Genomic DNA, 27,681 nt, shown 5'->3' with positions numbered 1-27,681 from the left:
AATGTGGCGGTGGTAATATAATAACGTATTCTGGGGATATCCTGAACATTTTTTCTTGAAATGCAATGCAATTACCCTCCTCACCTGAAAATAAGCCCTACTCTGAAAATAAGCCCTAGCTGTAATTTCGAGTATGCTCGAAGTATAAGCCCTACCCCTTAAATAAGCCCTAGCTGTAATTTTAAGTATGCTCGAAATATAAGCCCTACCCCAAAAATAAGCCCTAGTGACAGTTAATGAGGAGGAAGGAAAAGGAATACAGGAGCTTATAAAGGAGGCATCATTAGATCCTCCGCTATGGTCTTTTTATTCTCTTCCTCTGTTAACCATAGGCTGTGTTTTGCTGGGCTTCTAGAGGCTGGGGTGTCTGGAGAAGGAGATGAGTTGCCTGAGGATGTTGGGGCTGCATGTTCAGTAGTTGATGTGTTTTGATGGCCGCACTGTGTGTGACAGCATCTTGTGCCTGTGATGTGGAGCGCGAACTCTGCCAGGCTCACGCTACTGGTGCATGCGGCTTTCCCTTACTACATGGTTGCCATGCACCCCCCACACACAAACACACACACACACATGCAATCCAGAGGAAGAAAAGTGGCCAGCAAGCAGGGACACATGGTGCAGAGCCAATCAGGCACCAGTACTGACATCCCAGCACAGAGCAAGGTTATAAACTGTGTGCAGGGACATGGCAGGTGCCTGATCATTACCATACATTACCTTGCAATACAATGGTATGTCAGTGTGAGAGCTTATACATGAGGCATCATTAGATCCCACCTGCTCTTCATTTTTCATGGTGTTCCTAAAAATATAAGACATCCCCTGAAAATAAGCCCTAGCGCATCTTTTGGGGCAAAAATTTATATAAGACACGGTCTTATTTTCGGCGAAACATGGTACTTGCATTTTGAAGGGTAACGACATGCTGCCTCTGCAGTATTCCTTAGACTTTGGCAGTGCACACAATATTGGTGAGCATGTTTAAGTCTTTTACAGGCTTCTGCCAATATTGTGCAATCTCTACTACTCTGGATTGGTTACATGCCAAATTTGGAGGGTAAGGATGGGACCCACTAAACTGTTCTGCAGACCCCCTAGCCCTGCTGGTTCCTAAGATAGGTGTGTGCTTCTTATCTTGGGAACCAGAGATATTTGGACTTGAACATAGACAATCAGAGGGGTGCATTTTGCCACTCTAAAAACAATCAGAGAGCTACATTGACACCACGCTGGAACTTTGACACAGGACACGCTGGTGGTAGGGAAAATACATACTAGCTTATCCTGAACTGGGATTAAAGAGAGTCTGAAGCCATTATAAAATCTTCTTTTTACCTTCTATTTATTTTAAGCAGTATGAATAGAGCTGAAACGCTGCATTCCCGTGGCAGAACAAGAACTTTATACCCCCCAAATCCCGGGGCAAACATCCACGGCTTTCAAAGTCGTGGATTTTGCTGCCCGGGGAGGCAGAGCTTAGTGCTGTAGCTCTGCCTCTACTGAAGTCAATCTGTGCACGGATCTCTGCCTCTCCCGCCCTTCTCAGTGAAGGAAGACTGAGAGTGGCGGGAAAAGGTGGTGATCGGAGAAGATTGACTCTAGTAGAGGCAGAGCTACAGCGCAAAGTTCTGCCTCTTACAGCAAGCGCTCCACGATTTTTGCTCTGGGGATTTGGGGGGTAATAAAACCTTTTTTCTGCCACAGGAATGCAGCATTTCAGCTCTACTCATATTGCTTAAGATAAATAACCTGTAAAAAGAAGAATTTATTTTGGCTTCAGACTTTCTTTAAGGGAGAAGAAAATCACAGAAGCTAATTTGTAGGTATAAACCATGGAAAAAAGGTTTAATTTGGCTTTAGATCCTAGGGGCATGAATCTTACAATATAATACAATATAATTTGGTTTAGGTCTGCTTTCAGGAATGCAGGGCCTTATATACCCTTTAATATTTCATAATCCAATGGTCACTGAAAGAATTGTCATTTTGAAATTATGGATGTCCTTAACGACAAAAGTGTTTATCTTTGATGGGATGTCTGAAGTTCCTCCAGTATCTACCTTAAGGAGTTAGTCGAGCCAGAATTGACTTCTTTTATGTTTCTCAGAGTCAGATATCTGACTCTGCCCTATCCATTCTTCCTCAACAGTGTAAACAATATAAGCTACTTGAAAGGTACAAACAGTAGAAAGAAATTCTTAGCAATAGATATTGCAGTTTTAGAATTGGGAACTCAAGTGCTCATATCCTCTCATGTAAGAAGCAGAAAATGTTGAGTAACTGACAAGTACCTAATGCTAAAATAATGGTTTTCAAATGATAGTATTTCTTAGATTGTTTGCTTCGTGCGGCACTATTTATTCATATTTCATGACCCCAACTAATTGGGCAACCCTCTTTAAATGCCATTGTGAATTAGTCATTTAGATTTTTAAGAGTTGTACAGCAGTTTTCAACTACCCCATCATCTGACAGCAGAAGGCTGTTTCCTCATGGATTGTCAACTTTTCTCCCTCCATTTATCACAAGTCCTTCTTGTCCTCAATTGATTATTGATACATTTGACATATGGATAAAAAATATATTATTTGTTTTATTTGTGAATTGGTGAAAGAATGTAATGGATTCCTTGCTAATTTGTTATTTTGCTCCCCCCAAAAATCTAGGCACCTTCATTTCTGGGGTAACTTAGGGCCATGATACCTGAAGACTCACTCACAAACAACTAGTTGCAGCAACTAGTAACTGTGGCAGAACTTCTGTACATATTAATGGCATTGCCAGCAATAGCAACTAGTCACTAGCACTGGCAACAAGCCTCAGCATTTAGTTGCTGTGATTACCAACCAGTTGCTGTGGCTAGTTGGTAGCAGCTGAGTTTGCTGTGTGACATGGTCCTTAATTACCCTACATCTTCCTATCAACAACAGCCTTTTTATAATACCAAAAAAACCTGGAAGATTTTCTGTCTTATTGGTCACTGAAGATCACGCAGTGTTTATGACTGAACAACAGCATATCTGGCTCCACAAACCCAGACGTATAAATTTCATCAACATATTCTGTTTTCAATCCTGTAAACTGAATTAAAATGACATTAAAGATACTTATTACAGAATTTTCTAGTCCTTTGTTTAGGAAATACGAAAGAAGAAAACAGAGATGAAATCCAACTCTCATTGTGTTGTGTTTTAGGCATTTTGGAGACCATAAAGCATATTTATTTCAACATATCTTGAGCCACTAAACAATAAGAGGACATATGGGCTGTATTCATGAGCTTATGTGTGTCTTAATAACAAGTTTGTTTTTTTCTAAAGCACTCTTGTGCGCGTCCCAAAAAAAAAAAAAAATCAGTTGATAATTAATTGTTTGTGCTTTTGAATGTTGTTGCATAGAGGCTATTAGATGATATGTAAATGCATAATTTGGTGTAGTAAATTATTCCCCCAGATTGCCTCCTGACCAATAATGCAAGTTTAATGTATTATTATTTTTTTCCTGAACTGATCTCTCATGGTCTACTATTTTTAAGCACTTGCTCCTTATGCTGTTCATGACATGTTGCCCTACTATGGTAAATACTACACATAATGTACATATAAAACTTGTAATTGTAAAGCACAAACATGACTCCAAAATCCCCACTCACTCTGTGGAGGACAGAGAGTGATATAGGAGAGCTTTAGCTTCAAACATAGTGAAGGCTGGACTGCGTGGGAGCTAATAATAGATTAAAAGAATCCTTACCACACAATGGTTCTAATTGACTAATCCAAAATATTTTAAATTGCAATCCTTCAGATTAGTATTCCTGCAGTCACCACATGGGATGACTATGCATCCCGTTTGAGTGGCAGTGCAGCTGAGGTGCAAATTCCAATGACTCCCACAACACACTGCACTTCAAAAGTCACTTTTAGCTCCATTGAAATGAATAGCAAATGTGCACATAAACACACATTGAATTATTCAACGCTAGGCATCGCCCTGCTTTGCTGCAAACAGTCAATTTCATTTAACAAACAAAAATGCACGTGGCCATGCAGTGTCAGACCTGACACATCATTATTTTAAGTACATTGCAGGTGCATATGTGCAGTTTGTTAAAAGTCAGTCTTTGGAAAACATATATTTATATATATATATATATATATATATATATTTTAAAAAAAATGGCCTCCAAAGACGTATTAACCCCTTAAACCAAAATGCAGGTTGGGTGACCAGGAGGCAAAAACCAGGCAAATGTGGAAATGTCCTCTTTGGCCAATACCAGTGCACATGGCTTAGAATACTTGGATCACATTGCAAGGTGTGGCTGCAACTCTCCTTTGCCTTGTAAAACACCATTACCCCAATGTTGAGGAAAAGTCAGTCTTCGCCATCTCTGGTTCTCTGGAGGCGATAAGAATAATAAAATGGGAACTTCTGTTGCAATCTGTAGTAAAAAATATTGCAGAATGGAGGTGGTATGGCACTGGGTTATAATAAAATGCTTTAAAAGCTAGTGTGTTTATTTTATTAAATATGCTTCACAATATAGGTGTTTTCATCACCTATGGACCATTTGATCTCTTTACCTATGTGATGGCCATTCAGGCACGTTCTTATTTAGCCCAGATAGCACCATAAGTCACCCCCCCCGAATAGTCTTTCTGCCACCTCCTCCTAGGCACCACCAAAGGTGATGGAACCCTTGTCCCTCAGAATTGAGTGCAAAGAGTGATTTGCAAGAGAAGTGGTATTTTTAGGCCCCCATTGAAAAGGTACAATGTGTAGTACTGTGTTTCATCTAAAGATATCAGTCACTATTGTTGATTTCATCATGTGACTGTCATAAGAGATAAACTTGAGTAATGCCTGTAGACACTCTAGTCACTGTTGTTCATGCAATAGTTTGCCAAAATCATAACTTTCTGAATGCTAATAGGGACAGCTTTGAGCGCCCAATGTGATCTCATTATTCAAACTTGGCTTAAGACTACCATTTAATATTTATATAAATCTAGTAGTAAACATTTATATATACATTTTTCATGTTGCAGTGTGCATACAGTTTTAGGCCTTTTCGCTGACAATCACTGTAGCTATTACCTGGAGCATTAGCTTTGTAGTGGTGGTCCAGAATCACATTGTGAATCTTTGATGTGCCTGCATATTTTTTTGTTATAGTATTTCATGATTTGTTGTTTTTTTTACTTGATCATGGGACATCACAACTTACTTTCACACTAGAAAATGGCATTAGTAAATCTGTTTGACAAGTGGCAAGTCAGGGATGTACTCACAATAGCCAGTTTGACACAAATAAAATCTCTAAATGTCTTATTTATGTACTATTTTTTTGTATAGTGGTCCTTTGGAATGATTATTAAAGGATACCCAAAGTGACATGTGACATGATGAGATAGACATGTGTATGTACAGTGCCTAGTACACAAATAACTATGCTATGTTCCTTTTTTTCTTACTCTGCCTGAAAGTGTTAAATATCAGGTATGTAAGTAGCTGACTCAGTCCTGACAGGAAGTGACTACAGTGTGACCCTCACTGATAAGAAATTCCAGCTATAAGACACTTTCCTAGCAGAAAATGGCTTCTGAGAGCAGGAAAGAGATAAAAAGGGGAATTTCTTCAGTCAGGACTGAGTCAGCCACTTACATACCTGCTATTTAATTTTTTCAGGCAGAGAAAGAAAAAAAGGAACACAGCATAGTTATTTGTGTACTAGGCACTGTTCATACCCATGTCTATCTCATCATGTCACATGTCACCTCGGGTATCCTTTAATCTGTGCCTCAGTATAGTTTGTTTAGACTGGCAAAGACACTGGTGGGGGTGTAAAGACTCATAATAGGGCATACATGAGTATTTTAAAGTTGGTTACAAAAATTGGGTTATAACATGCAGGAATTCAAAAACTGTAAATTGTAAAGAAAGAAAAGGAAAACTAGTAAGTATTTAAGTGTAAGTTATTTGGCTGCATCTTTCCTACAAAGTAGTGTTACCCTGATGCAGACAAGTAGAAAAATCCTAGACTAGACCCATAGCACAGATAGCATATTTAACTTAGCTAGACAATATGAAGTCGTTATTACTGTTTAAACATCTATTTGAACAAGACAATGGCCTCAATTCACTAAGCTTAAGGAGGAACTCCAGTGAAAATAATGTAGTAAAAAAAGTTCTTCATTTTTACCATAATTATGTATAAATGATTTAGTCAGTGTTTGCCCATTGTAAAATCTTTCCTCTCCCAGATTCACATTCTGACATGTATTACATGGTGACATTGTTACTGTGGGCAGGTTATGTAGCTGCTCCTAGCTGTTTTGGCTGTTAGAGACAGCTCTAAGCAGCTAGTTCCTGTCTGTGAACATTGTTACATTGTGGCAGTTTGCCCAGAGTACCGCGGTACTTAGAGCTTCTTATGGGAGGGGTTTCAGCACAAAATCAGTCACACAGCGCCCCCTGATGGTCTGTTTGTGAAATGCATTATATTTCTCATGTAAAAGGGGGTATCAGCTACTGATTGGGATAAAGTTCAATTCTTGGTCGGAGTTTCTCTTTAACTCCTGTCTTTAATAACTCTTCTGAGCTGTTTTACAGTTATCACCATGGTGATATAATTGTGATAACTATAAAACAGCTCTGAAGAGTTATTAAAGAGGAACTCCAGTGAAAATAATGTAGTAAAAAAAGTGCTTCATTTTTACCATAATTACCGTATATTCCAGCGTATAAGACGACTGGGCGTATAAGACGACCTCCCAACTTTTACAGTTAAAATATAGAGTTTGGGATATATTCGCTGTATAAGACTACCCCTCTTCCAATGCACACCACATTAAAATTAAAAAAACATCATATACAGGTGCTATATATGAACATATACTAGTGCTATACTGTATGTGTTACCCAGTATATAACAGTATATAGTTAATTGACTGGTTGGATTGGTCAACTCTCCCTCTCCCTAAGCGGATTAGTCAGCTCTTTCTGTCTCCCTGTTTATTAGAGAGGTATGGAAGAATAGATCGCGCTGTGCCCATAAAACACGCCTCTTCCACCTGTCTGGCCCACCCTTGTATCCTATTTACTTACTTCTTTGCCTCTCAGATCTCGCATATGTGCGCCTGCACTGCTTCACTACAGTCCTCAATGACACCCGGGGTATAAGACCACTCCCAACTTTTCAGAAGATTTTCAAGTGTTAAAAAGTAGTCTTATACGCAGGAATATACAGTATGTATAAATGATTTAGTCAGTGTTTGGTCATTGTAAAATCTTTCCTCTCCCCGATTTACATTCTGACATTTATTACATGGTGACATTTTTACTGTGGGCAGGTTATGTAGCTGCTCCTAGCTGTTTTGGCTGTTAGAGACAGCTGTAAACAGCTAGTTCCTGTCTGTGAACATTGTTACATTGTGGCAGTTTGCCCAGAGTACCGCGGTACTCAGAGCTTCTTGTGGGAGGGGTTTCAGCACAAAATCAGTCATACAGCGCCCCCTGATGGTCTGTTTGTGAAAAGCATTATATTTCTCATGTAAAAGGGGGTATCAGCTACTGATTGGGATAAAGTTCAATTCTAGGTTGGCGTTTCTCTTTAAAGACAGTTAAGCTTAGTGAATTGAGGCCTTTGTCTACACACAGTTGGATAATTTTTGTATTGTACCACCTAAACATGTCACAAAGACACACCAGATAATAAAATGATGATAAGTATGGGATCTTTGCATGTTTAAATGCCAAAATATCACTGACCATACCCATCTGTCCTTTGTGGTCTATGTCAATGATTTTTCAAGGAACCAACTTAAAGTGTACCATAACTTAAAGTGTACTGTACCGGAAAGCAAATTTTGAAAAAAGTTAGATGTACAACTCAGTAGAGGGAAGCCTCTGGATAATCCAGTGGCTCCGCCCATCCCACTTGAACTCACCATTCCAGTGCTGAGACCCTCTGAACCCATGTGACAAGGACTTCTTGAATAGGTTCGCACAGCCACACTCCCATCGGTGTATGAGCACAGCTACACCACTTTTCCCTCTGCGCATGACTGGCTCTGTGCTACTGTGCAAGTATGGGCCATCAGTGCACCTGTGAAGTGGGGTCACACTTGTTCAAGGATAGGAGCATGGCTACAAAGAAGATGAGGGTATCAGTGACCAGTGGTGGGCTCAAAAAGGATTCGAGAAACCTCTGGATCAACCTGAGGCTTCTCTACAGAGGTAAGTATCTAACTTTTGGGTTTTTTAAAACCACAGGTTTGCTTTAATTAATTCTGGTTCATTTAGATAGAATTTTGCAATGTAACATTATCTATTTTTTATCCTGTGTAATTTCACCTGCTGGTAACAAATTCTGCTACATGATCTACTTTGAAAATTTGCTATAATTTTTGAAATATTAAACTTTTTTATTCTTCACATTTTTATACACTTTCCTTAAATTGATGATTGCTAAGATCACTAGTATAAGCACACTGAGAGCCTTTTAAGGTGTTTGTTATGGCTGACGTTTGCAGCTTGTTTTGTGATGCAAAAAAAATTTGTTGTGGCATTTTTGTGGCTTTTATTTTGTGAGTTGTGCATTCTATGTGATTGTTAACTAACTGCCATTTTTAATTCCAGAAGGCAAATAATTTCCCCATTCTCATGCTTCTTTTTAAACTGTTGCTTCTATCTTTAGTTCACCTTATACTTTGACATTCTTGATTTTTCTTTTTGTTTGTCTTTATTTTGTTTCATTCTGAGTGTTTTTGTGCTTTTGCAACATCCGCATTGTCATGTTATGGTATCTTTTTCTTTCTGTCTGTTTCTTCCACAGGAGTTTAACAAGTAATCTGCCCAATGTGAATCTTCCAAATGTGAATCTCCCTAAAGTACCTGTAGCCCTACCAGTTAACCTCCCACAAATGCCTAGCTTTTCTGCACCGTCATGGATGGCTGCAATATATGATTCTGAGTGTGTATTCACTTCACAATAGACCTAATTTATATGTGCAGTAGTCTTAGCATGAACGTGTATTAATTATTTCTACTAGGACTGAAAAATATAACTTTTTAAAGTTTTTTTTTTAACACAATTAGTTCAAAAGAGCAAAAAATAATGTAGAACCCTTCAGAGTCTTAAAATGAACTTATTTAAAAATATTTATATTTTTAAAAATCTAACTTTAAGAATCATTAGTATGCACAGGAGTACTTAAAACACATATAACATTATACATAAAAGTATAAATAGTTTTATTTTGGAATGCTAAAGTACTGAATTGTTCCTGAAAATCTCAGCATATGCCTATGTATATAGGAGTAAAATGTTTAGAAGATTTAACATAAACCTCTACCATCTGCTAAATGTTTGCTTTAATCAAAAATGAAATATGTTCAATAATGGTTTTGCAGACTTTGGTATATTAATTAATTGAAATAAATTAAAGCAAGTCGAAAATGTATGTGTTAATTTCAGAAAGTGTGGGTTAGGGCTACAACCTCTATTATAGCGTTTTCACTTACTGGGGAGATCTTCCTTTAATTACCATGGGCTTTAATGGCTGTACTGAGTTTGAAAGAATAAATGAGGGCAGCAATAAACACTAGACATAGGTTCTAGTCCTGCCCCTTCCTATATATATTGGTGTCTTTGTGACCATTTAACTTCTTTCTAGCTAATACAAGAGGTGATGTAAACTCTCCCAGGTAGAAACTCCGGTAGCAATAATCTCCAATTAATGTTTTGACACTTTTCCTCATATTTAACATTTTGACTGAAGTTGAGTTATCATTATTTACAGTTATCTTTCAAAATTCTTTCATTTTCTCTTGCTCCATACCCTTTTCTGAGAATCTTATTTAAAAGAATGTCTTATGCTAGACGCTTTAAAAGACCACTATCGCGAAAAAAGTAGGCAGTTAAAATGTGACAGATGACAGGTTTTGGGCCAGTCCATCTTTTTAAGGGGGATTCTCAGGGCTTTCTTTGTTTTCAACAGCATTTCCTGAACAACACTTGCAAAATCTAACTGACATAATAGTGTGCAAGTGATTAGGGAGGCCGGCTAGTATCTTGCTATTTTGGCAGTTAAACTGCTGTTCAGGAAATGTTGTTGAAAACAAAGCAAACCCTTGAAATACCCTATGAGGAGATGGATTGTCCCAAAACCTGTCGGTTCTGTCAGATTTTAAATTCCTACTTTTTGCGATAGTGGTCCTTTAAAATAATGCAATCTTATAAAATATATGAAATATATCAAAGCACGGAAATATTTAATATTTTGCATTTTTTATTATAAAAGTTTATAAAAAAAAGGTTACCAGGTTTGTACATCTCAGCTATACAATTTTATTTGTTTATGGGTACATTCTAATAGGAAATACCATATATATATGTGCACATAAGCAAACCCATGGATAAATCCCCCCCCCCCCCCATCAACCTTAGCCCTAAAAGAAGGCCAAGAGCTATGACTCGTTGATATGCAGATCCCAAATCTGCTGCCTTATCCTCCTATTCAGGGTGCATGTTGGAGCATGTGGGTGAAAGCATAGCTACCTGTTCTTGTTCCAGCTTGCATCCTCTTGTCTCTCTAAGAACCTCTTAACTGATCGTTAGAGCTCCATGCTCACTGATATGTGACTGCGGGGAATGTGGAGCTCTAGTGGCCCGGATCAGTTCATTTCAGCGTGCGGCTCTGAGAGCCGAGTGCCGAAGCTGGGCACTGTCATAGCAGCAATGCTATGATGCGCGCCCCACGCAGAGGTAATTCGGGGCGCTGCCAGACCCCGAATTACATCTCCCTCCGAGTTGCGACAACTCAGAGAGGGAATAGTATTTAAAGCCGTCATTCAGCTCTCCCCGCGCTGAACTGAGCGGCGCCGAAATAATATGTACCCCTAGTGGCCAGTTTAGAAGCTGTTGGAATAAGGACAGGCAGCTATGCTTTCCCTGGCATGCTCCAACGTCAGCACTGCATGGGAGGGGAGGTGGCACACACATGTCGCCCGCAGTATATCATTTATGGATAATTTAGTCCCCTTCCCCCACTATTGAACCATTTACCCCCATGATAGTTTTATCTGCAGCAAAATATGGTTCTAAGAAATTAGTTTCCATAAACAAACAAACAAACACAGAACATTTATATCGCGCTTTTCTCCTGGCGGACTCAAAGCGCCAGAGCTGCAGCCACTAGGACGCGCTCTATAGGCAGTAGCAGTGTTAGGGAGTCTTGCTCAAGGTCTCCTACTGAATAGGTGCTGGCTTACTGAACAGGCAGAGCCGGGATTCGAACCCAGGTCTCCTGTGTCAGAGGCAGAGCCCTTAACCATTACACTATCCAGCCACCGCTACCATAAGGTAACATATACTTCTTTTTAAACTTCAGATAATGGTACATTTTGCTGTACAATTTTATTTTCTCTGGCAATTTATATGCCATTTCACATAAGAAGCAACTTCCTCTATTTCTTTAGTCTATTTAGTCTAAACTCTGAAACAGCATGCTTATTATTACACATGGCCCATATGCAATTAACTTTTCTCCTGAGTTTTCTCCTAGGAGATAATTTTTCATCTTCTCTTTAAAATAACTTTTCAGCACCGTGCAATTGACAAAGCATCAAAAAGTAGGTGAAAAAGTACTCAAATCTTTTTGATTGCTGGGGATTTAAAAGGCCTTATATTGACAAGATGTGAAAATAACACCTAGGAGAAAACTCAGGAGAAAAACTTAATTGCATATGGGCCTTAATGTTATGTTTCTGCATAGGAAATATGCTCATAACCAGCGAATTTATGATTTTTCCCTAATTTCTTGCAGTTGTGCTCATAATATACTCACATACCCTGATAACATTTGTGAAATATTGGCCTTTTTTTAACCATGCTTAAAATGTTCCCTTTCATTCATAGATAGTGGTTGGGTAAAGCCATGTATTATCACTCAATTGTGGTGTTTTGTAACATTACAATGACCACTGAAAGTATCCAAAATTGCCTTGATCAAAGATTGACGTACCCTTGGTGTTTTGTCCTGATAATATAGACACAAATTGACACACAGAGGTTAATTGGATATTAAGGTCAATTGTCTACACCTGTTATTTGTTTGCTTGTAGTTACAGTGTATGTATAAAAAGTCAGATTCTGGGCTCCAGATGGTCACTTGCACATTTCAGCCATGAGGAATGCAAAAGAACTGTTCAACTTTATTACACATGAAAAGGATATAAAAATGTGTTCAAAGAGTTGAGAACAGTATCAGCAGTATTCAAACCCCCCCCCCCCCCAATTCCCATAATAAAGTGGGAATTGAGGGGTTCTGTTGACACAAAGCCACAGCCAGAACAACCAACTCACATTTTAGCCAGAACTGTCAGGAGAATTGTTTGGAATGCAAGGTAAAAGCCACAGTTAACTTGAGGTAGTTAGTAATGTCCATGTTTCAAGCTGCACAATACGGAGGCTTTTGAAGAGGAATGGGCTCGATGGTCAAGTTGCCAGAAGAAAGCCAATACTGCACTAATTGCTTAAAATTCATAGCTTAAAATATGCAAACAAGTGCCCAGACAAGCATCAAACTTCTGGGAAAAAAAAGTCATTTGAAGCAATGAGACCAAAATTATAATTTATGGTCACAACCATAGACGCTATGTTTTGAGTGGAGTCAACAAGGCCTAGGACGAAAAATACACAATCCCTACTGTGTATCTGTAATGCTTTGAGGGGGGATAGGGGGGGGGGGGGCTACAGCGGCACAGTAATTTGAGTTGATGGCAAGATGATTGCAGCATGTTATCAGAGAATATTGCACTCTGCGGCACAGAAGCTGCTCATGGAACGAACTTGAGCTTTCCAACATGCCAATGATCTCAAACACCAGGCCAAATCAACCCATCATTGGCTACAGCAGAAAAGATCACAGTCCATCACAGTCTCCTGACCTTTCATTGAGCCACTATCAGGAGATCTCAAACATGTATCTCATGCATGACAGCTCAAGGATTTACAGGAGCTGGAGGAGTTTGCCAAGAAGAATGGGCAGCTTCACCATCTGAGAACATTAAGTCCCTCATCCACAATAATCACAAAAGACTACAAGCCATCATTGATGCTAAAGAGAGGAATACACAGTATTATGCACTAATGGTAGTCAAACTTTGAACAGGGGCCATCACTGTATTTTCTTAATTGTTTTATTTTATTTAATGAATTATTTTGAGATGTCTCATGGTTTAATTTGAATCCCATTAAAAATAAAAGAGGCGTGTTTTGCCTGATTACTTACGTTTGCCATAAAGCATGGTACCTATTTTACACAATCTGCAAGGGTATGTAAACTTATGTGCTCAACTGTATCATAGTTAGTGTGGTAGCGTATTGCATATTCTCAGCTACAGTTGCTTCTTATTCTATTATATACATGCACAAGCTCAAGCACTAACATACTTGAACTTGATACTTGAGCTAAAATGACAGGTAATGGGGTAATGAATTTGTATGAGGTCCGCTGTCTGCAGCAACAAATGGTTTGTCACAGGGTGGACATGAGCATGCACATGGACAAGCACAGTTTTAAAACGTCTATACAGCTGATAACAGCCTTATTTATTCTCCCTAAATCCAACCCAAATCAGAATTTCATTAAAAGTTTTGTCTTAGTTTTGCACACTTGAAAAAAAAGATCAAAACCTCTTTGGGTTTTTAGTTTTATCTTTGTTTCCCTTTGAGAATAATTATTTTCACTGTGGAGCAATTCTCTTTAAAAGTTTTAAAGCCTTATTTCACTCACATCCATTCTTGATGATACCATAGACATGAGGGCAATTCGTCCCAAGAAGGGTACACATCAATAAGAATGTAACAGATATCCTAATCCTCACCAACTATTATGTAAGAGCTGGACACCTTGGGCTTGATTCACTAACCGGCGCTAAGTGTTAGCACCGGTGTGAAAAGCCCTTTTTGGCCACTAGTGTGTGCAAAGCTACTTTGCGCGCAGCCCCGTGCACTGCGCGCGAAGCGCGGGTGCGCCGATATTAGTTTGACAATAACGTTGCACCTGCTGGTCCTTAAAAGTCGCACCCAATGTGACGAAAATGATGCATCGGGTGCCCCCGAAGTGGCGCATCATAGCGCTGCTTAACGGGCACCCAATGCATCATTTTCGTCGCATCGGGTGCGACTTTTAAGGAACAGCAATGCGCGCTATTATCCGCGCTGCATGCGCAGTGAGTGTGATTATTTCAACTGTGTGGGCGCAAACCACCTAACGTCGTGGTTTGCGCCCACTAACACTTAGGGCACACTAACCGGCTTAGCGCCGGTTAGTGAATCAAGCCCCTTTTCTTGGAGGTAGTGATTTATGTAGAAGTACTAGGATCATCTGTGTGGACCTCATTGTGAATAATAACAATCATAAAGAATAAGATTCCAAGCTTAGTAAATTAATTAAACAACTTACTATAGCTCTAGTCAATCTAATAAGTTTATCAATAAGGTGTTTAGTGAAGTAGAAGTCTCAGTATTAACCGGAGTAGTATTTACAGATATTTGTTATTAATGTTATGCTGTGTTTAATGCTTTAGGCTGTGAATGAGATTTAAGTTTCATCCCACTTGGATGGGATTTGGTAAAACTTTAAATTAGTTGTTTTGACTTAATAATCACTTATAAGAGATTTCTTCTTTTTTCATATTCCCTTTTTTACTGCATAAATACAGGTGAAACAAATAAAGTTTCCCTGTGATAGAATAGCAATTTATCAACCCAAATGACACGTTATTTAAAGTTATAATAATTTTTTAACAACTTAACTTACCATTAACTAGCAAGACATGAACATTTGTTAAACAGAATGGTATGTGGTGGCCACTATATATTTTCTTTCTTGAAAAACAATATACGTGTAGTTATGATTTTTTTTTCATTGTTATTTATAACCAATAAAAGAAATAAATGTCATGTTCATGCTATGATTACTGTATTAGAGAAAGGTAGATTAGGCAGCAGTAACAAAGGCTTTCCCTCCCTTATGTGCATGATGTGTGACACTGTTTCTTGGAAAAGATATCAACCAGCAAATGAGCATATGATGGCTTTAATCAATCAATGACATCCAAATTAAGCATGGGAATCATTTAAATTGTGACATTACAAAAACATAAAGAGCATTTCAAAAGAAGGAGAGGAAAATGACATTTGAAATAATTCTGAAGGCAGATGGGTGTCAAAATGTTGTAGCAATAGACACCAATTATTTCATTTGTGTGTATTCTGCAATTTAAAACATAAACCTTTATCGTTCCAAAACTCAATTCAGATTTCAAAAATATACATTTTCCCCCAGCCTCTGTTTGGAAGAGAACTGTTCACAGGATGTGATTGTTGCACTGCAGACACCTACATAGCAAAATATTTACTATCATAGAGCCAAAGTACCTGGTTGTATATCTTTTCATGCGCCTGTTTTCCTCAATCTTCAATATGAAAGTTCTGTTTTCTCCATTTCTCAGAAACCTCTCTGAGTAGCAAATATGACTTATTCCTAAACCATAACTTTTGTTGAAACAGGACCTCAAGATTCTTGGCATGTTGGGAGTATGGTTTTATTTTTTTCCACCCTGCAATAGCTACATGTGCGTTAGCTATGTATTGCTCTGCAGCATTAACTCAATGCAGCTGGCATCTGTCATAATAGAAACGCCTACTTTAATCTGTTTCTATAGAGGATGTCAGTACAAGTGGTACTGCATGATGTGTATAACATCTGATAAATTGCTGTGTTAGCATTAGTGGTATGCGAGGAGGGAAATCTCTGTCAGACAACAAATGCAGAGAAAGAATATGTTGAAAATAGGCTAATGATTTCTAATTCCCCTAAAAACATTTTCATAAAATTACAGTTGGTAATAGGCACAGGAGGTAGCTTTTGAACAGCAATGCATTTCAAAAATATTTTTTAAAAATTCGTTCACTGGACAGTGAAAGTGCCAAGTAAAAATATTTTTCGAGTTTTTTTATTTCCTTTTTCAACTTGTAAGTAATGGTGTTTTTGTATAAAATGATGACCTCGCTCACCACTAGTTAGCACAACCTTTTACCTAGTTTAAATCTTTATTTCAGTACTTTTAAAGATGTGCATGGAACCCTGATTGTTGACAACTGCTTACTTGACGGTGGTGGTCAACAATCAAGGATTGTCTCCCCCAGTTTGTATCCTTAATTCCAATAACTACATATAGTGATGTAATTATTAATTAAGGATGAAGTTTGCCATACAAACTATCCAGTTTTGTCTAATTTTATTTGTTGTGTTCTGCTCCAACTGAAAGCTAGAATAGGATTATTAAAAAGTTTCAGCCTCGATGTTGGAGATGACAGTTCATTTAAATATTGTAATGATGGATAATGGACTAAACTCAAGAAAAAAAATGCTCTCCACATCGGGCTATTTGTTAGTCTTCCATCTAAGAATTTTTTTTCATGTTATCCTGCCAGTAATGGATCAGCCACGTCAGAAGATTTATTTTGGAAACTTGATGCCCTACAAACCTTTATTCGAGATCTTCACTGGCCTGAGGAGGAGTTTGGGAAGCATCTTGAGCAACGCCTTAAACTCATGGCAAGCGATATGATTGAATCATGTGTCAAAAGGTAAGAATTTTTACTTAAGGTGTAACCTTAGTGAAAAAATGTGCCCATATTAACTTACCTAGGGCTCCTTCCAGCCCCCGAAAGCAAGCCGACTCAGCCAGTCGATGGCTACTGCACATGTGCTCCCCGGCCACATACTGCCTCTGGCCTGGAGCATTTGGGCACATGTGCAGTTGCATTTTTTTATAATCAATAATGAAGTAGAGAGATACCCACTCAAAACAATTCCCATGGAGACATCTATGTACTATTTTGCAATTTTAGCTTGATTTTATTGGTGGTGGTATCATAACTACAAAACTTTAACTTGTTGTGCTGGTTTTGATGATACTAACACTAATTAAATCAAGCTAAAATTGCAAAATCCAGGTAGAGCCATGGCTCTTTTTTGTTCTTTGAAGGGATTTCTGCACCTTCAGGTATCCAGATGCTTGCTGGTTGACTCCCTGGTTCTTTACAAGCGGATCGAGCATTTGGACAGCCTTTTCTAGATTACTCTGTATAAAGTCCCCAGCTTCAAGAATTCTTTTGTGTATTTTTTCTTCTTGTGTGCTTAAGGGAATACTGTAACCCCTAAAAAAAAGTTGAACTTACCTGGAGCTTCTACCGGTCCCCCGCAGGTGTCCTGTGCCCACACCAGGACAAAATGATCCTCCAGTCCCTGCCACCAGGTCACTTCCGCTAAATGACTGCGCCTGCGTGGCCCTGGCCACTTGTGTCCTCACTCCCACTGATGTCAGCGGGAGCTTCCTGCGCAGGCACAGTACATGTACTGCGCCTGTGCAGGAAGCTCACAATGACATCAGCGGGAGCGATGATGCGCACAGCCAGGGCCACACAGGCACATTAGTTTGCGTCATTAAAGTCGCAAAAAGTTGAAGCGAGCCAGAGCGGGAACCAGAGGATTGTTTTGTCCCGGCGCAGGCACAGGATGTCTGCAGGGGGCAGGTAGAAGCGTCAGGTAAGTTCAACTCTTTTTATTTTTAGGGGTTACAGTATTCCTTTAAGACAATCTAAACAAGAAAAGGAGCGCTCCATAGTGCATTACCAAAACGTTTAAACTTTGTTCGCAAGAAAATTGCATACTCACAAGATGTATAGATAAAATGCGCTCATCAGCGATGAGGCCAACCGCTTCACACCCTTTGCGGCAAGATTGCACAGGCTGTGTCCAGCAAAGATGTCTCTGATGAAGGAGCAACGCGCTAAAATGCGTGATGACGTCACATGCACGCCGAGACTAGGCCCCGCCCACCGCCTTGCGAGACGAGCTCCAGGGAGATCGGAGACGTGCAATCTTGCCGCAAAGGATGTAAAGCCTCTTTTGCCTGCTTTCCTTTGTTCAATAGAGTATCAACAGCTTTATCTCTATCACTAACCCGCTACTTTGGAATTATGGAAGGTCAAGATGCAAGAATATGCACATTTTGTATATAGATGTATACAGCTTGAAAATGGACCATGTTAATCCTGCCACAATTGGATTGGTCCATGTTCAAGCTGCATTGAGTTTCTTACAAAATTTGCATAATTCTGCATCATCTTGGAATTATTTGCATCTCATTGACTAACCTTATTTGGAAGGTTCATTCCAGTGCAACATCACTAACATGTGGCAATTGTAAATTTCAAAATATAGCCTGCAACTGTACCTAGAAATTAATTTGCATGGGGGCATGTTTATAATAATTGCATTATAATCATGTGAAAATAAACTCACAAGGGACAGAGTAAAAGCAGATGTTTCAGGTGAACAAAGACTGGTAACACTTTGGTTATAAGAATGTTTGGATAATGATTTGTAAAGGATACATGAACTGAGAGGGATAACATTTTTACTGCCTTTCAAACAATGCATATGCCTGGCTGCCCTCCTTATCCTCTGTCTTTAATAGTTTTAATCAAAGACCCTGAATAAGCATGCAGATCATATGTTTCTGACTGAAATCTGACTAGATTAGCTCCATGCTTGTTTCAAAATTGTGATCCAGATACTGCTGCAACCAAAGAGATCAGCAGGACTGCCAGGTAACTGCTATTGGCTTAAAAGTGAATAAATATGTCAGCCTTGATATCCCTCTTAGTTACGGTTCACTTTAAACTTTTAGACTAAACCTGCAATAATTGCCTTCCCTGGCTTCAGTGCAGGCGCAGTAGCAGCTCTCGGCTCGGATCAGGTGGAATAAGCTGATCCCAGTCGGGTCCGCTATACTGTGCAGGCTTCTTGCGCCTGCGCAGTAGAGTGGACCCAATTGTGATCGGCCAGTTCCACCTGATGAGAGCCACTACTGCGCCTGCGCTGGAGCCAGGGAAGGTAAATATTTACATGGTCACTGCTCGGAGCAGCCTAGAGAGACCACCACAGGACGGAGGAGGAGGGGGTAAGACTCAATCGGATCCAGAGGCTTTCCCCTCCCAAGGAAAGTACCCCACAGGGTCCCATTTTTTCAGTACAGGTTTTCTTTAAATTTAGCTCATACTTAAAGGACACCTGAACTTTTAAACAATACTGGTTGCCTGGCAGTCCTGGTAACCGATTTGGCTGCACTAGTGTCTGAATCACACACCTGAAACAAGCATGCAGCTAATTCAGTCAGACATCAGTAAGAATCCTTTGATCTACATGCTTGGGCAGGGTCTATGACTAGGAGGACAGTCAGGTAACTGGTATTGGTTAAAAGGAAATAAACATGCCTCCAGATCCCTCTCAATTCAGGTGTACTTTATGTTGCATAGTTGAAAATATGGTATAATTTAAAGGGACTCCGAGCTCAAGTAAAAAAAGAAAGTTGTACTCACCCGGGGCTTTTTTCAGCCCAGTGCTGGTCGGGAGGTCCCACGACGGCGTCCTGGCTCCTCTCCTAGTCCCCGCTCCGGAATGGCTGACCGGCCGCAGCCCGGGCGACACTCTGCTGAGTGTCGGGCTGTTCCTTCCGCGTATGACACGGCTGACGTCACACGCCGGCCGCCTCGCGTCATCACGGCGGCTGGCGTGGCAGTACGTCGCATGCGCGCTTTAATCGCGCATGCGCAGTACTTTCACGCCGGCCGCCGTGATGACGCGAGGTGGCCGGCGTGTGACGTCAGCCGCGTCATACGCGGAAGGAACAGCCCGACACTCAGCAGAGTGTCGCCCGGGCTGCGGCCGGTCAGCCATTCCGGAGCGGGGACATGGAGAGGAGCCAGGACGCCGCTGTGGGACCTCCCGACCAGCACTGGGCTGGAAAAAGCCCCGGGTGAGTACAACTTTCTTTTTTTACTTGAGCTCGGAGTCCCTTTAAGATATATGTAAAAATGTAGACATACTTGATTGGTGTACACAGGTGTAGTAATCATCTTCATCATATCAAGACAAAAAAACTCAAGTAATAAAAGCCTCAAAATGTCATAAAAAGGCTAGCAGTAAATTGCCATTTTCACTTGTTGGTTCTCTACGTTAACATTTCTGATTTTATTTATTTCACCTCTTTAGATAGATTGATATTTGTTTATTTAATCCACCCCCTACAGCGCGGAATGTTCTATCTACAGATAACATTTTGTAATTGTCCCCATATTCTGAGTGGCCCAGAGCAGAAATATTTAATCCATCATTTATCACTAAGTGGCTAAAGAAAAGGCTCAGCCGCTAAAAGGCATTTTACCAAGCAGACAAACTAGACCACAAGGATTGTAAATTATATATGGGGCACACAACATATATACTTTTATTTCACTTTCAGTAGTCACAAGAATGATATACTGCGTTTTGTCACTTTTTTATGATAATTTGATTGGTCAGAGAATAATTATAATATTAAATTTGGCATATTATCATAAAGTAAAAAAAACACAATTATCTAATTTATGATAAATATGTAAAACTATGCACACACTACAGGGTTTTTTTCCGCTGTCACAAATTTCCATTTGTTTCTTTAGGCATATTATGAATTTGATTTGTTAAGAATATCTGAACAGTGACAAAATCATTATTGGCATCTAAGAACAAGACGGCAATCTAGCTGCTCAGAGCCTAATTGAATTTAATTATTTTGGGCAGTTATACCGCACAGAGGCTGAAACTGTGATAGTTTTTTAAGGGAATAAAATGCAAACACCAAATAGAAAGGGATGAAAGCAGCAATGTAAATGCATATTCTTTAATTTCCTATATTAGAGTATGTATGTTGAAACTACAAGATCCTAATTCTCTTTCAAATATCAATGTATGTGTTCATCTTTTATATTGCAAGAAAAATACTGTATATAAATAAAAGTAGGTAGGTAAAAGAGTATACCAGTAGTCACGATAATACCTAATAGTAACAATCGAGTCAGGTAATTTCGGCACCGGCTCAGCACCTCACAGTGCCGGATTTGGGTGCTACCATAGGGCATAATGTTAACTACGGCTATAATGGCTCAGACAGAATAATGTTAAAATTACTGTAATTCCGGTTCCAGCAATAGCTGGACCCCAAATTACACATTCTAAGGAGAAAATTAGGTAATCAGTAGGGGAATATATTTGATTTATTCTCCGAGACAACCTAGTGCTAAGTGAGCCATACCTTGGCTTTTCCCTACACTTCAAATTACACACCGCAGAATAATATGTATGCGTAACAATAATAATCAACAGAAATAAAAAACAAGTGAAATAAAAGTGTGCTTCCTCTCAGACCATAAAATCCAGCTCTGCTTAAAAGTCAATTTTTCACAGTCCCGCTATCTGCAACAGTTTAGTCCCATTGCATGTTCCATTTTTTTTTGCCACAATGGTTCTAGTGCGGCCCAACTTGTCCTCAGAACACAAATAGTTTGCACACCACCACCCATGGTTATATTGGGGCAAAGACAAATGTATGTTAAAGAGTCATCCTCCTTTCATATGACTCATTGGGGGTCCCTGATGTGTCGTATGATGAAACCCGTAGGGCAATGTTTATGGCAGGTAGGAAGTGATCAGTTGGTTACCATTGAGGAGACATCTTCTCTTTGATATGTGTGGTTTTACAATCCAGTTGTAAGCAGTACTACTTCTATTTGAATAAAGTTTTGTGGTTTTACACTATGAGAAGTTTTTCAGCTTCCAAGTGATTTTACACTGCTAGTGGCAATGCCAAATTACTGCTTGTCACAGGGCCCCTAGTGGCTGGACCGCAAAATGCCTTCCAATCGGTTTCAGCACACAGACCATGCAAGCTGTGATCGCAGTCGGTGCACAGAAACCGCTGGAATTTTGGCAGCAGACCGACTAGAAGGGAGCCTGTGAGTTACGGTAATTACAAATTACACACTATTTCAGGGTATAACTGCCACCACCTCTGTTACCATGGAACAGGGGAGCCCACTGACTGGCTGAGTCTAGACCTGCAAAAAAAAAAACGGTTAAACACACTCTATTCTGTCTAGCTAGCAACAATAGTAGCGACTCAGTTTGTGCGGCTGAATAGCAGGGTAGCTGAATAAACAAATTACGTTAGCGTTGTTTATTAAATATGCAATATTAATAATTAATATATACAGAAAATCGTTAAAATCAACAATTATAGAGACAAATAATAGCACAGTATAGAAAATAAAAATGAGGGAAAAAATACTTAGAGTTCGTGGAAATATGTCCTGGGAAAATCTGAGCACATGGAAAATGTCCTTTGTTTCAGTTCAGGAAAATGACCGCCAGCCACATGGTCCTCTGGCTGGCTTGATCAGGTGATGGTACACAGGGGAGGACTGAGGTCCGCCTGCTGGCAATGTGCTTTTGATGAAGCTGGTGCAGGGGTGTGGCAATGCCTGCCCCCTCTGAATTACAAACCAATCACAGTTCAAGTCCTTGGAGAGAGATTTAGGTTTAAACTTATACAACGCTGTAACTCAAAACCGATAAATGCCACATTGGCGCTGATAACAGATTAATATTCCTCAGATGATGACAATTCCTATGACATCAGATTTGATTAGGGTCGAGGGTCCAGTTCCTGAGAAGTTTAATAACTTGGTTGTAGGGGCCCCTGGCCCCTCTAGACTGGTATCAAGAGATTCAGCACGACTCTACAAATCCAATGATACCGCTCTCATAACTATCCTATTTACGGTATTCCGTAAATATGCAAAAAATCATATAACTCATGTATCTGAACCCTAGCGGTGCCGCACTGGCTAGCTCATCCAGGCCACCTGGGGAGCTAGCTTGTTGGCTTCCTTTCAGGCAGCCATATGGATGAGCAATTGACACCTCTGTTAAGGCAAGATTCCAGTCATATGCTAATTACAAATCACAGGCATCCTGTGCCTTATGTTACTGAACTATTTCTCTGCTGAGAGGAGGAGAGATCCCAGGCTTTACTGCAGATAGCCACCGACAGCCAATCTATGTCGGGCAATGCAACGACAATCGGTGCAGTAAACCGATTGCGATTGCGTTCTATTTTCTCACGGCTCGTCCGTGACACTGCTAATCGTGGCTATTAGCTTTGGGCTATTGGGCTGGAGGAGAGGGGTCTTTAAAGTGAAACTTAAGGCGGGAAGTGGAACAGTTTTACTTACCTGGGGGATCTACTGCCCCCCTGCAGTCGACCTGTGCCCGCGCTGGTACTAAACAAGCCTCGGGTCCCCCGCCGAAGCTTAGTTTCTGTTTCAGTGACAGGCTCTGTCACTGGCCACTGCACAGTTCTGGCTGCGTGCATCCTCATTCACACTCCCGTGGCCAGGAACATCCTGTGCAGGCACAGTACGCAAAAATATCTACTGCGCCTGTGCAAGACGCTCCCGCCTACTGGAGCGCAATCAATGATGAGTGAGGCCAGGCCGCAGGAGCAGTGGCCAGCATCAGAGCCAGCCACCAAAACCGAAACTAAACTGCAGTGGGGGACCCGAAACTCATTTAGGACTGGCGTGGGCACAAGTCAACTGCAGGGGGCCTGTAGAGGCCCCAGGTAAGTAAAACTGGTTTACCCCCCAGGCTTAAGTTTCCCTTTAAGATAATGTGCCAACGGAGGGACTCTTATTGTTTAGCATGGGGAGCTAACGTTAAGCTTAAAGTTTTAGGATTAGGCAGTGCCAGGGGGGTCCTTATTGTTAGGCACATTGGGGGGGGGGGTTTAAGGTTAGGCACCACCAGGGGGGATTGACAAGTGTTAGGCATCATAAAGGAAAGCGCCCTTTTTCCAGAGACCCTTTTCACATGTACGCACACCAGCATGCCTGCAAGCATCGATCAGCCAAAGATGGGGAAGGCCTGGTTACTATTCGATCAATATTTTGATCACATTATTGATCATAAATGGCATGCTTTTTATAGATTACCATTAGATTTGATGTTTATATCCCTTCTAACACCTAATCTGTAAAAAATATATATATGGGGTTTTGTATGGGTACCTGTAGAATACTGTTAACTGTTCCTGTCTATCCTTTCATGCCTTGTCTCTAGGACCACCAGAGTTCATACTAAAGCAAAGGGGGCACAGACAGCCATAATATCACAATAGGTTCTATTCCCTTTCTACGTGATCCAAAATTATGCATAGGTCTGCATAGTAGCAAAAAGGTGAAGTGAGGAGCACCTTAGCATAGGTGGGTGTGCCACGACCCCGTCCCAGTGTCTCTTGGGACCACAATGTCCAAACAATAGAGATGGGTTGGCACCACCAAAGATGATAAAGCTCTTTTATTGATAACAGCAGTAACAGACGCTGTTTCGGGCTGAAAAGCCCTTTATCAAACTGCTCAATAGTGTAACAAACACCACCACCTTAAATACACACCCACATGGTGGGTGGTGACATCGGCGGACCTGATGGGGAACTTAAAACATATCTATGTGTAAGAGCACACTCACCACATACTGTGTAACCAGAACGCCGAGTGGAGTCCTCACTGCGCGCTGTCTCAATGATGTAAGCCAATCAGAACGGCTAATGTATATATTATATATTTCAGCTTATGCTGCTTTACTACGCACGCTCCCTGCCTGTGTTTATAGGGGTGGTGCGGTGTTGTCATGACACCGCACGCCTCTTCCTACGCCTGAGGTGACCCGTGATCAGGCTCAGTGTGGACGCACGTTGGATGTTTGTGACGTCACACTGGGCAGCGCTGGTGCTCTCTTACTATTGGCCGGCGGCTATTAGCCGTTCTGATTGGCTTACGTCATTGAGACAGCGCGCAGTGAGGACTCCACTCGGCGTTCTGGTTACACAGTATGTGGTGAGTGTGCTCTTACACATAGATATGTTTTAAGTTCCCCATTAGGTCCGCCGATGTCACCACCCACCATGTGGGTGTGTATTTAAGGTGGTGGTGTTTGTTACACTATTGAGCAGTTTGATAAAGGGCTTTTCAGCCCGAAACAGCGTCTGTTACTGCTGTTATCAATAAAAGAGCTTTATCATCTTTGGTGGTGCCGACCCATCTCTATTGTTTAGGTCTGCATAGTATGCATAGGTCTATTATGTGACATGCTCCATTTTGTTTTCCTTTTGTACTATATCATTTAGTTACAGCAGTTAAACCTTATTAGTATATTCTGTAAGATGCACTTAAAGTAAACCTAAAGGTGGCCATACACTGGTCGATTTGCCATCAGATCGACCAACAGATAGATCCCTCGCATCTGATCAGAGAGGGATCGTATGGCTGCCTTTACTGCAAACAGATCGTGAATCGATTTCACTATGAAACAGATCACAGTCTGTGAAGCTGCCGCCGCCCCCCGCCAGTTATACATTACCTGCTCCGCCGGCATGTGTCCCCGCAGTCCTTGCTGTTCCTTCTCCGCTGGGTTCCTAGTTCCGGACCGGCTGGCTTCACTTCTTCCTGTCCGGGGAAGTTTAAACAGTAGAGGGCACTCTACTGTTTAAACTTCCTGTCGGGACAGGAAGTAAGTGAAGCCAGCCGGTCCGGAACTAGGAACCCGGCGGAGAAGGAGCAGCGGGGACACGCGCCAGTGGAGCAGGTAATGTATTGTCGCTAGTGTCGGTCGAACGCTGCTATCGACGCACTCCCGACCCGCCGGCGATTAAGCAAAATCTTCTGCACGGACAGATTGACGGGAACAATTGATTTTGGATGGAAATCGATCGTTCTGTCAGCGTTTGCGCAACGATTTCACAGCAGATTCGATCACAGTGATCGAATCTGCTGTATAACGGCGGGAAAATCGTTAGGTGTATGGGCTCGTAAGACGAAAGGGAAGTAAAAGTTTTATACATACCTGGGCCTTCTTCCAGCCCCCTTTAAGCAGATCGCTCCCACACCGGTGTCCAAAGTCTCCTGGATCCTCCAGGAGCAGCCCTGTTCTCCGCGGCCAGTCAGGCATACTGCGCATGTGCAGCCCGGCCGCGCACACACCCGCCCCACTGCGCTCCATCATCGGGAGCATTCTTCGCCTGCGCAGCACTACTGCACAGGCGCAGAAAGCTAGCAGCCGCGGGAGTGAGACGGGGAGCATGCTTGGCTGTACTGCATCTGCGCCAACTGGCACCGGCTGTTTGAAGATAATGGGGCTGCAACGTGAGGATCCAGGAGGCTTTGGGTGCTGGTGTGGAAGCGATGTGCACAGAGGGGGCTGGAGGAAGTCCTAGGTATGTATAAAACTTTTACTTTCTGTCATCTCGGGTACACCTACGTGAGCGCACGCAGTATCACTGTGCCTCCTTCAGGTGCATCATCTTCGGCCGCTTTCTCCCTTGCACCTTCACAGCCACCCTCCTCCACTCCGCCTCTGACCTTGAGCGGTTCCTGCTCCTCTGCCCACAGCAGCCAGGTGTCTGTGAAGGAAATCTTTGAGTGGAAGAAGCCAATTTCCGCCAGTCACCCCCTTGCCCAGCGTCTGACAGCTGGCTTGGCGGAACTGTTAGCTCGCCAGCTGTTACCATACCAGCTGGTGGACTCTGAGGCCTTCCATAAATTTGTGGCCATTGGGACACCGCAGTGGAAGATGCCAGGCCGCAATTATTTCTCTAAAAAGGCGATACCCAAACTGTACCGTGTAGTTGAGAGGCAAGTGGTGTCATCTCTGGCACACAGCGTTGGGTCAAGGGTCCACCTGACCACGGATGCTTGGTCTGCCAAGCACGGTCAGGGCAGGTACATTACTTACACAGCCCATTAGGTCAACCTGGTGACCAATGGCAAGCAGGGAGTACGTGGCTGTGCAGCGGACCAACTTGTGACACCTCCACGGCTTGCAGGCAGGCCTCCTGCCACCTTCTCTCCTCCTGCTACATCCTCTTCGCTGTCATCATCCTCCTCCTCCTTGGCTGAGTGTCAGTTTAACTCTACTGGTGCTGCGATCTCCTCTTCAGCTACACAGCCCCAGCTCCCCAGGGCCTATGCTGCATGCCAGGTACGACGGTGTCACGCCATCTTAGACATGTCTTGCCTCAAAGTGGAGAGTCACACTGGAGCAGCTCTCCTGGCTGCTCTTAACAAACAGGTGAATCAGTGACTGACCCCGCACCAGCTGGAGATAGGCAACGTGGTGTGTGACAACGGCAGCAATCTCATTTCCGCTTTGAATTTGGGAAAGCTGACACATGTACTCTGCATGGCACATGTGCTGAATCTAGTCGTTCAAAGATTTGTGTCAAAGTACCCAGGCTTAGAGGACGTCCTGAAGCAGGCCAGGAAGTTGTGTGGGCATTTCAGGCAGTCTTACACGGCCATGGCACACTTCGCCAAAATTCAGCGGAGAAACAACTTGCCAGTGAGACGCCTCATTTGCGATAGCCCGACTTGCTGGAATTCGACCCTCCTTATGGTCTCTCGGTTGCTAGAACAGGAGAAAGCCGTCACCCAGTACCTCTACAATTTCAGTAGAAGGACACAATCTGGGGAGATGGGGATGTTCTGGCCCAACAACTGGACACTCATGCGAAATGCATGCAGGCTCATGTGGCCGTTTGAGGAGGTGACCAACCTGGTGAGTCGCAGTGAAGGCACCATCAGTGACTTGATCCTGTACGCTTACTTCCTGGAGCGTGCCGTGCGTAGAGTGGTGGGTCAAGCTGTGGAGGAGCGTGAAGAGGAAC

General features: G+C 41.7%; 1 protein-coding gene across 20 annotated transcripts in view; it reads left to right on the top strand.

Moving 5' to 3' along the window:
• Positions 1-27,681, top strand: part of CADPS (calcium dependent secretion activator) — a 769,567-nt gene that overhangs the window by 566,266 nt on the left and 175,620 nt on the right. For 14 of the 20 annotated variants that reach the window (XM_068253774.1, XM_068253772.1, XM_068253768.1 and 11 more), the window contains 2 exons: positions 8,837-8,974; positions 16,508-16,663. In XM_068253774.1, the coding sequence (XP_068109875.1) occupies positions 8,837-8,974; positions 16,508-16,663 (294 nt within the window). The remainder of the gene's footprint in view (positions 1-8,836; positions 8,975-16,507; positions 16,664-27,681) is intronic. The other 6 variants (XM_068253773.1, XM_068253776.1, XM_068253775.1 and 3 more) reach the window with 1 other exon arrangement.

This window comes from Hyperolius riggenbachi, chromosome 9, assembly GCF_040937935.1.
Source record: "Hyperolius riggenbachi isolate aHypRig1 chromosome 9, aHypRig1.pri, whole genome shotgun sequence".
Lineage (NCBI taxonomy): Eukaryota > Metazoa > Chordata > Amphibia > Anura > Hyperoliidae > Hyperolius > Hyperolius riggenbachi.
The sequence above is the reverse complement of the archived record's forward strand: the minus strand, read 5'-3'. Positions and strand labels throughout refer to the sequence as shown.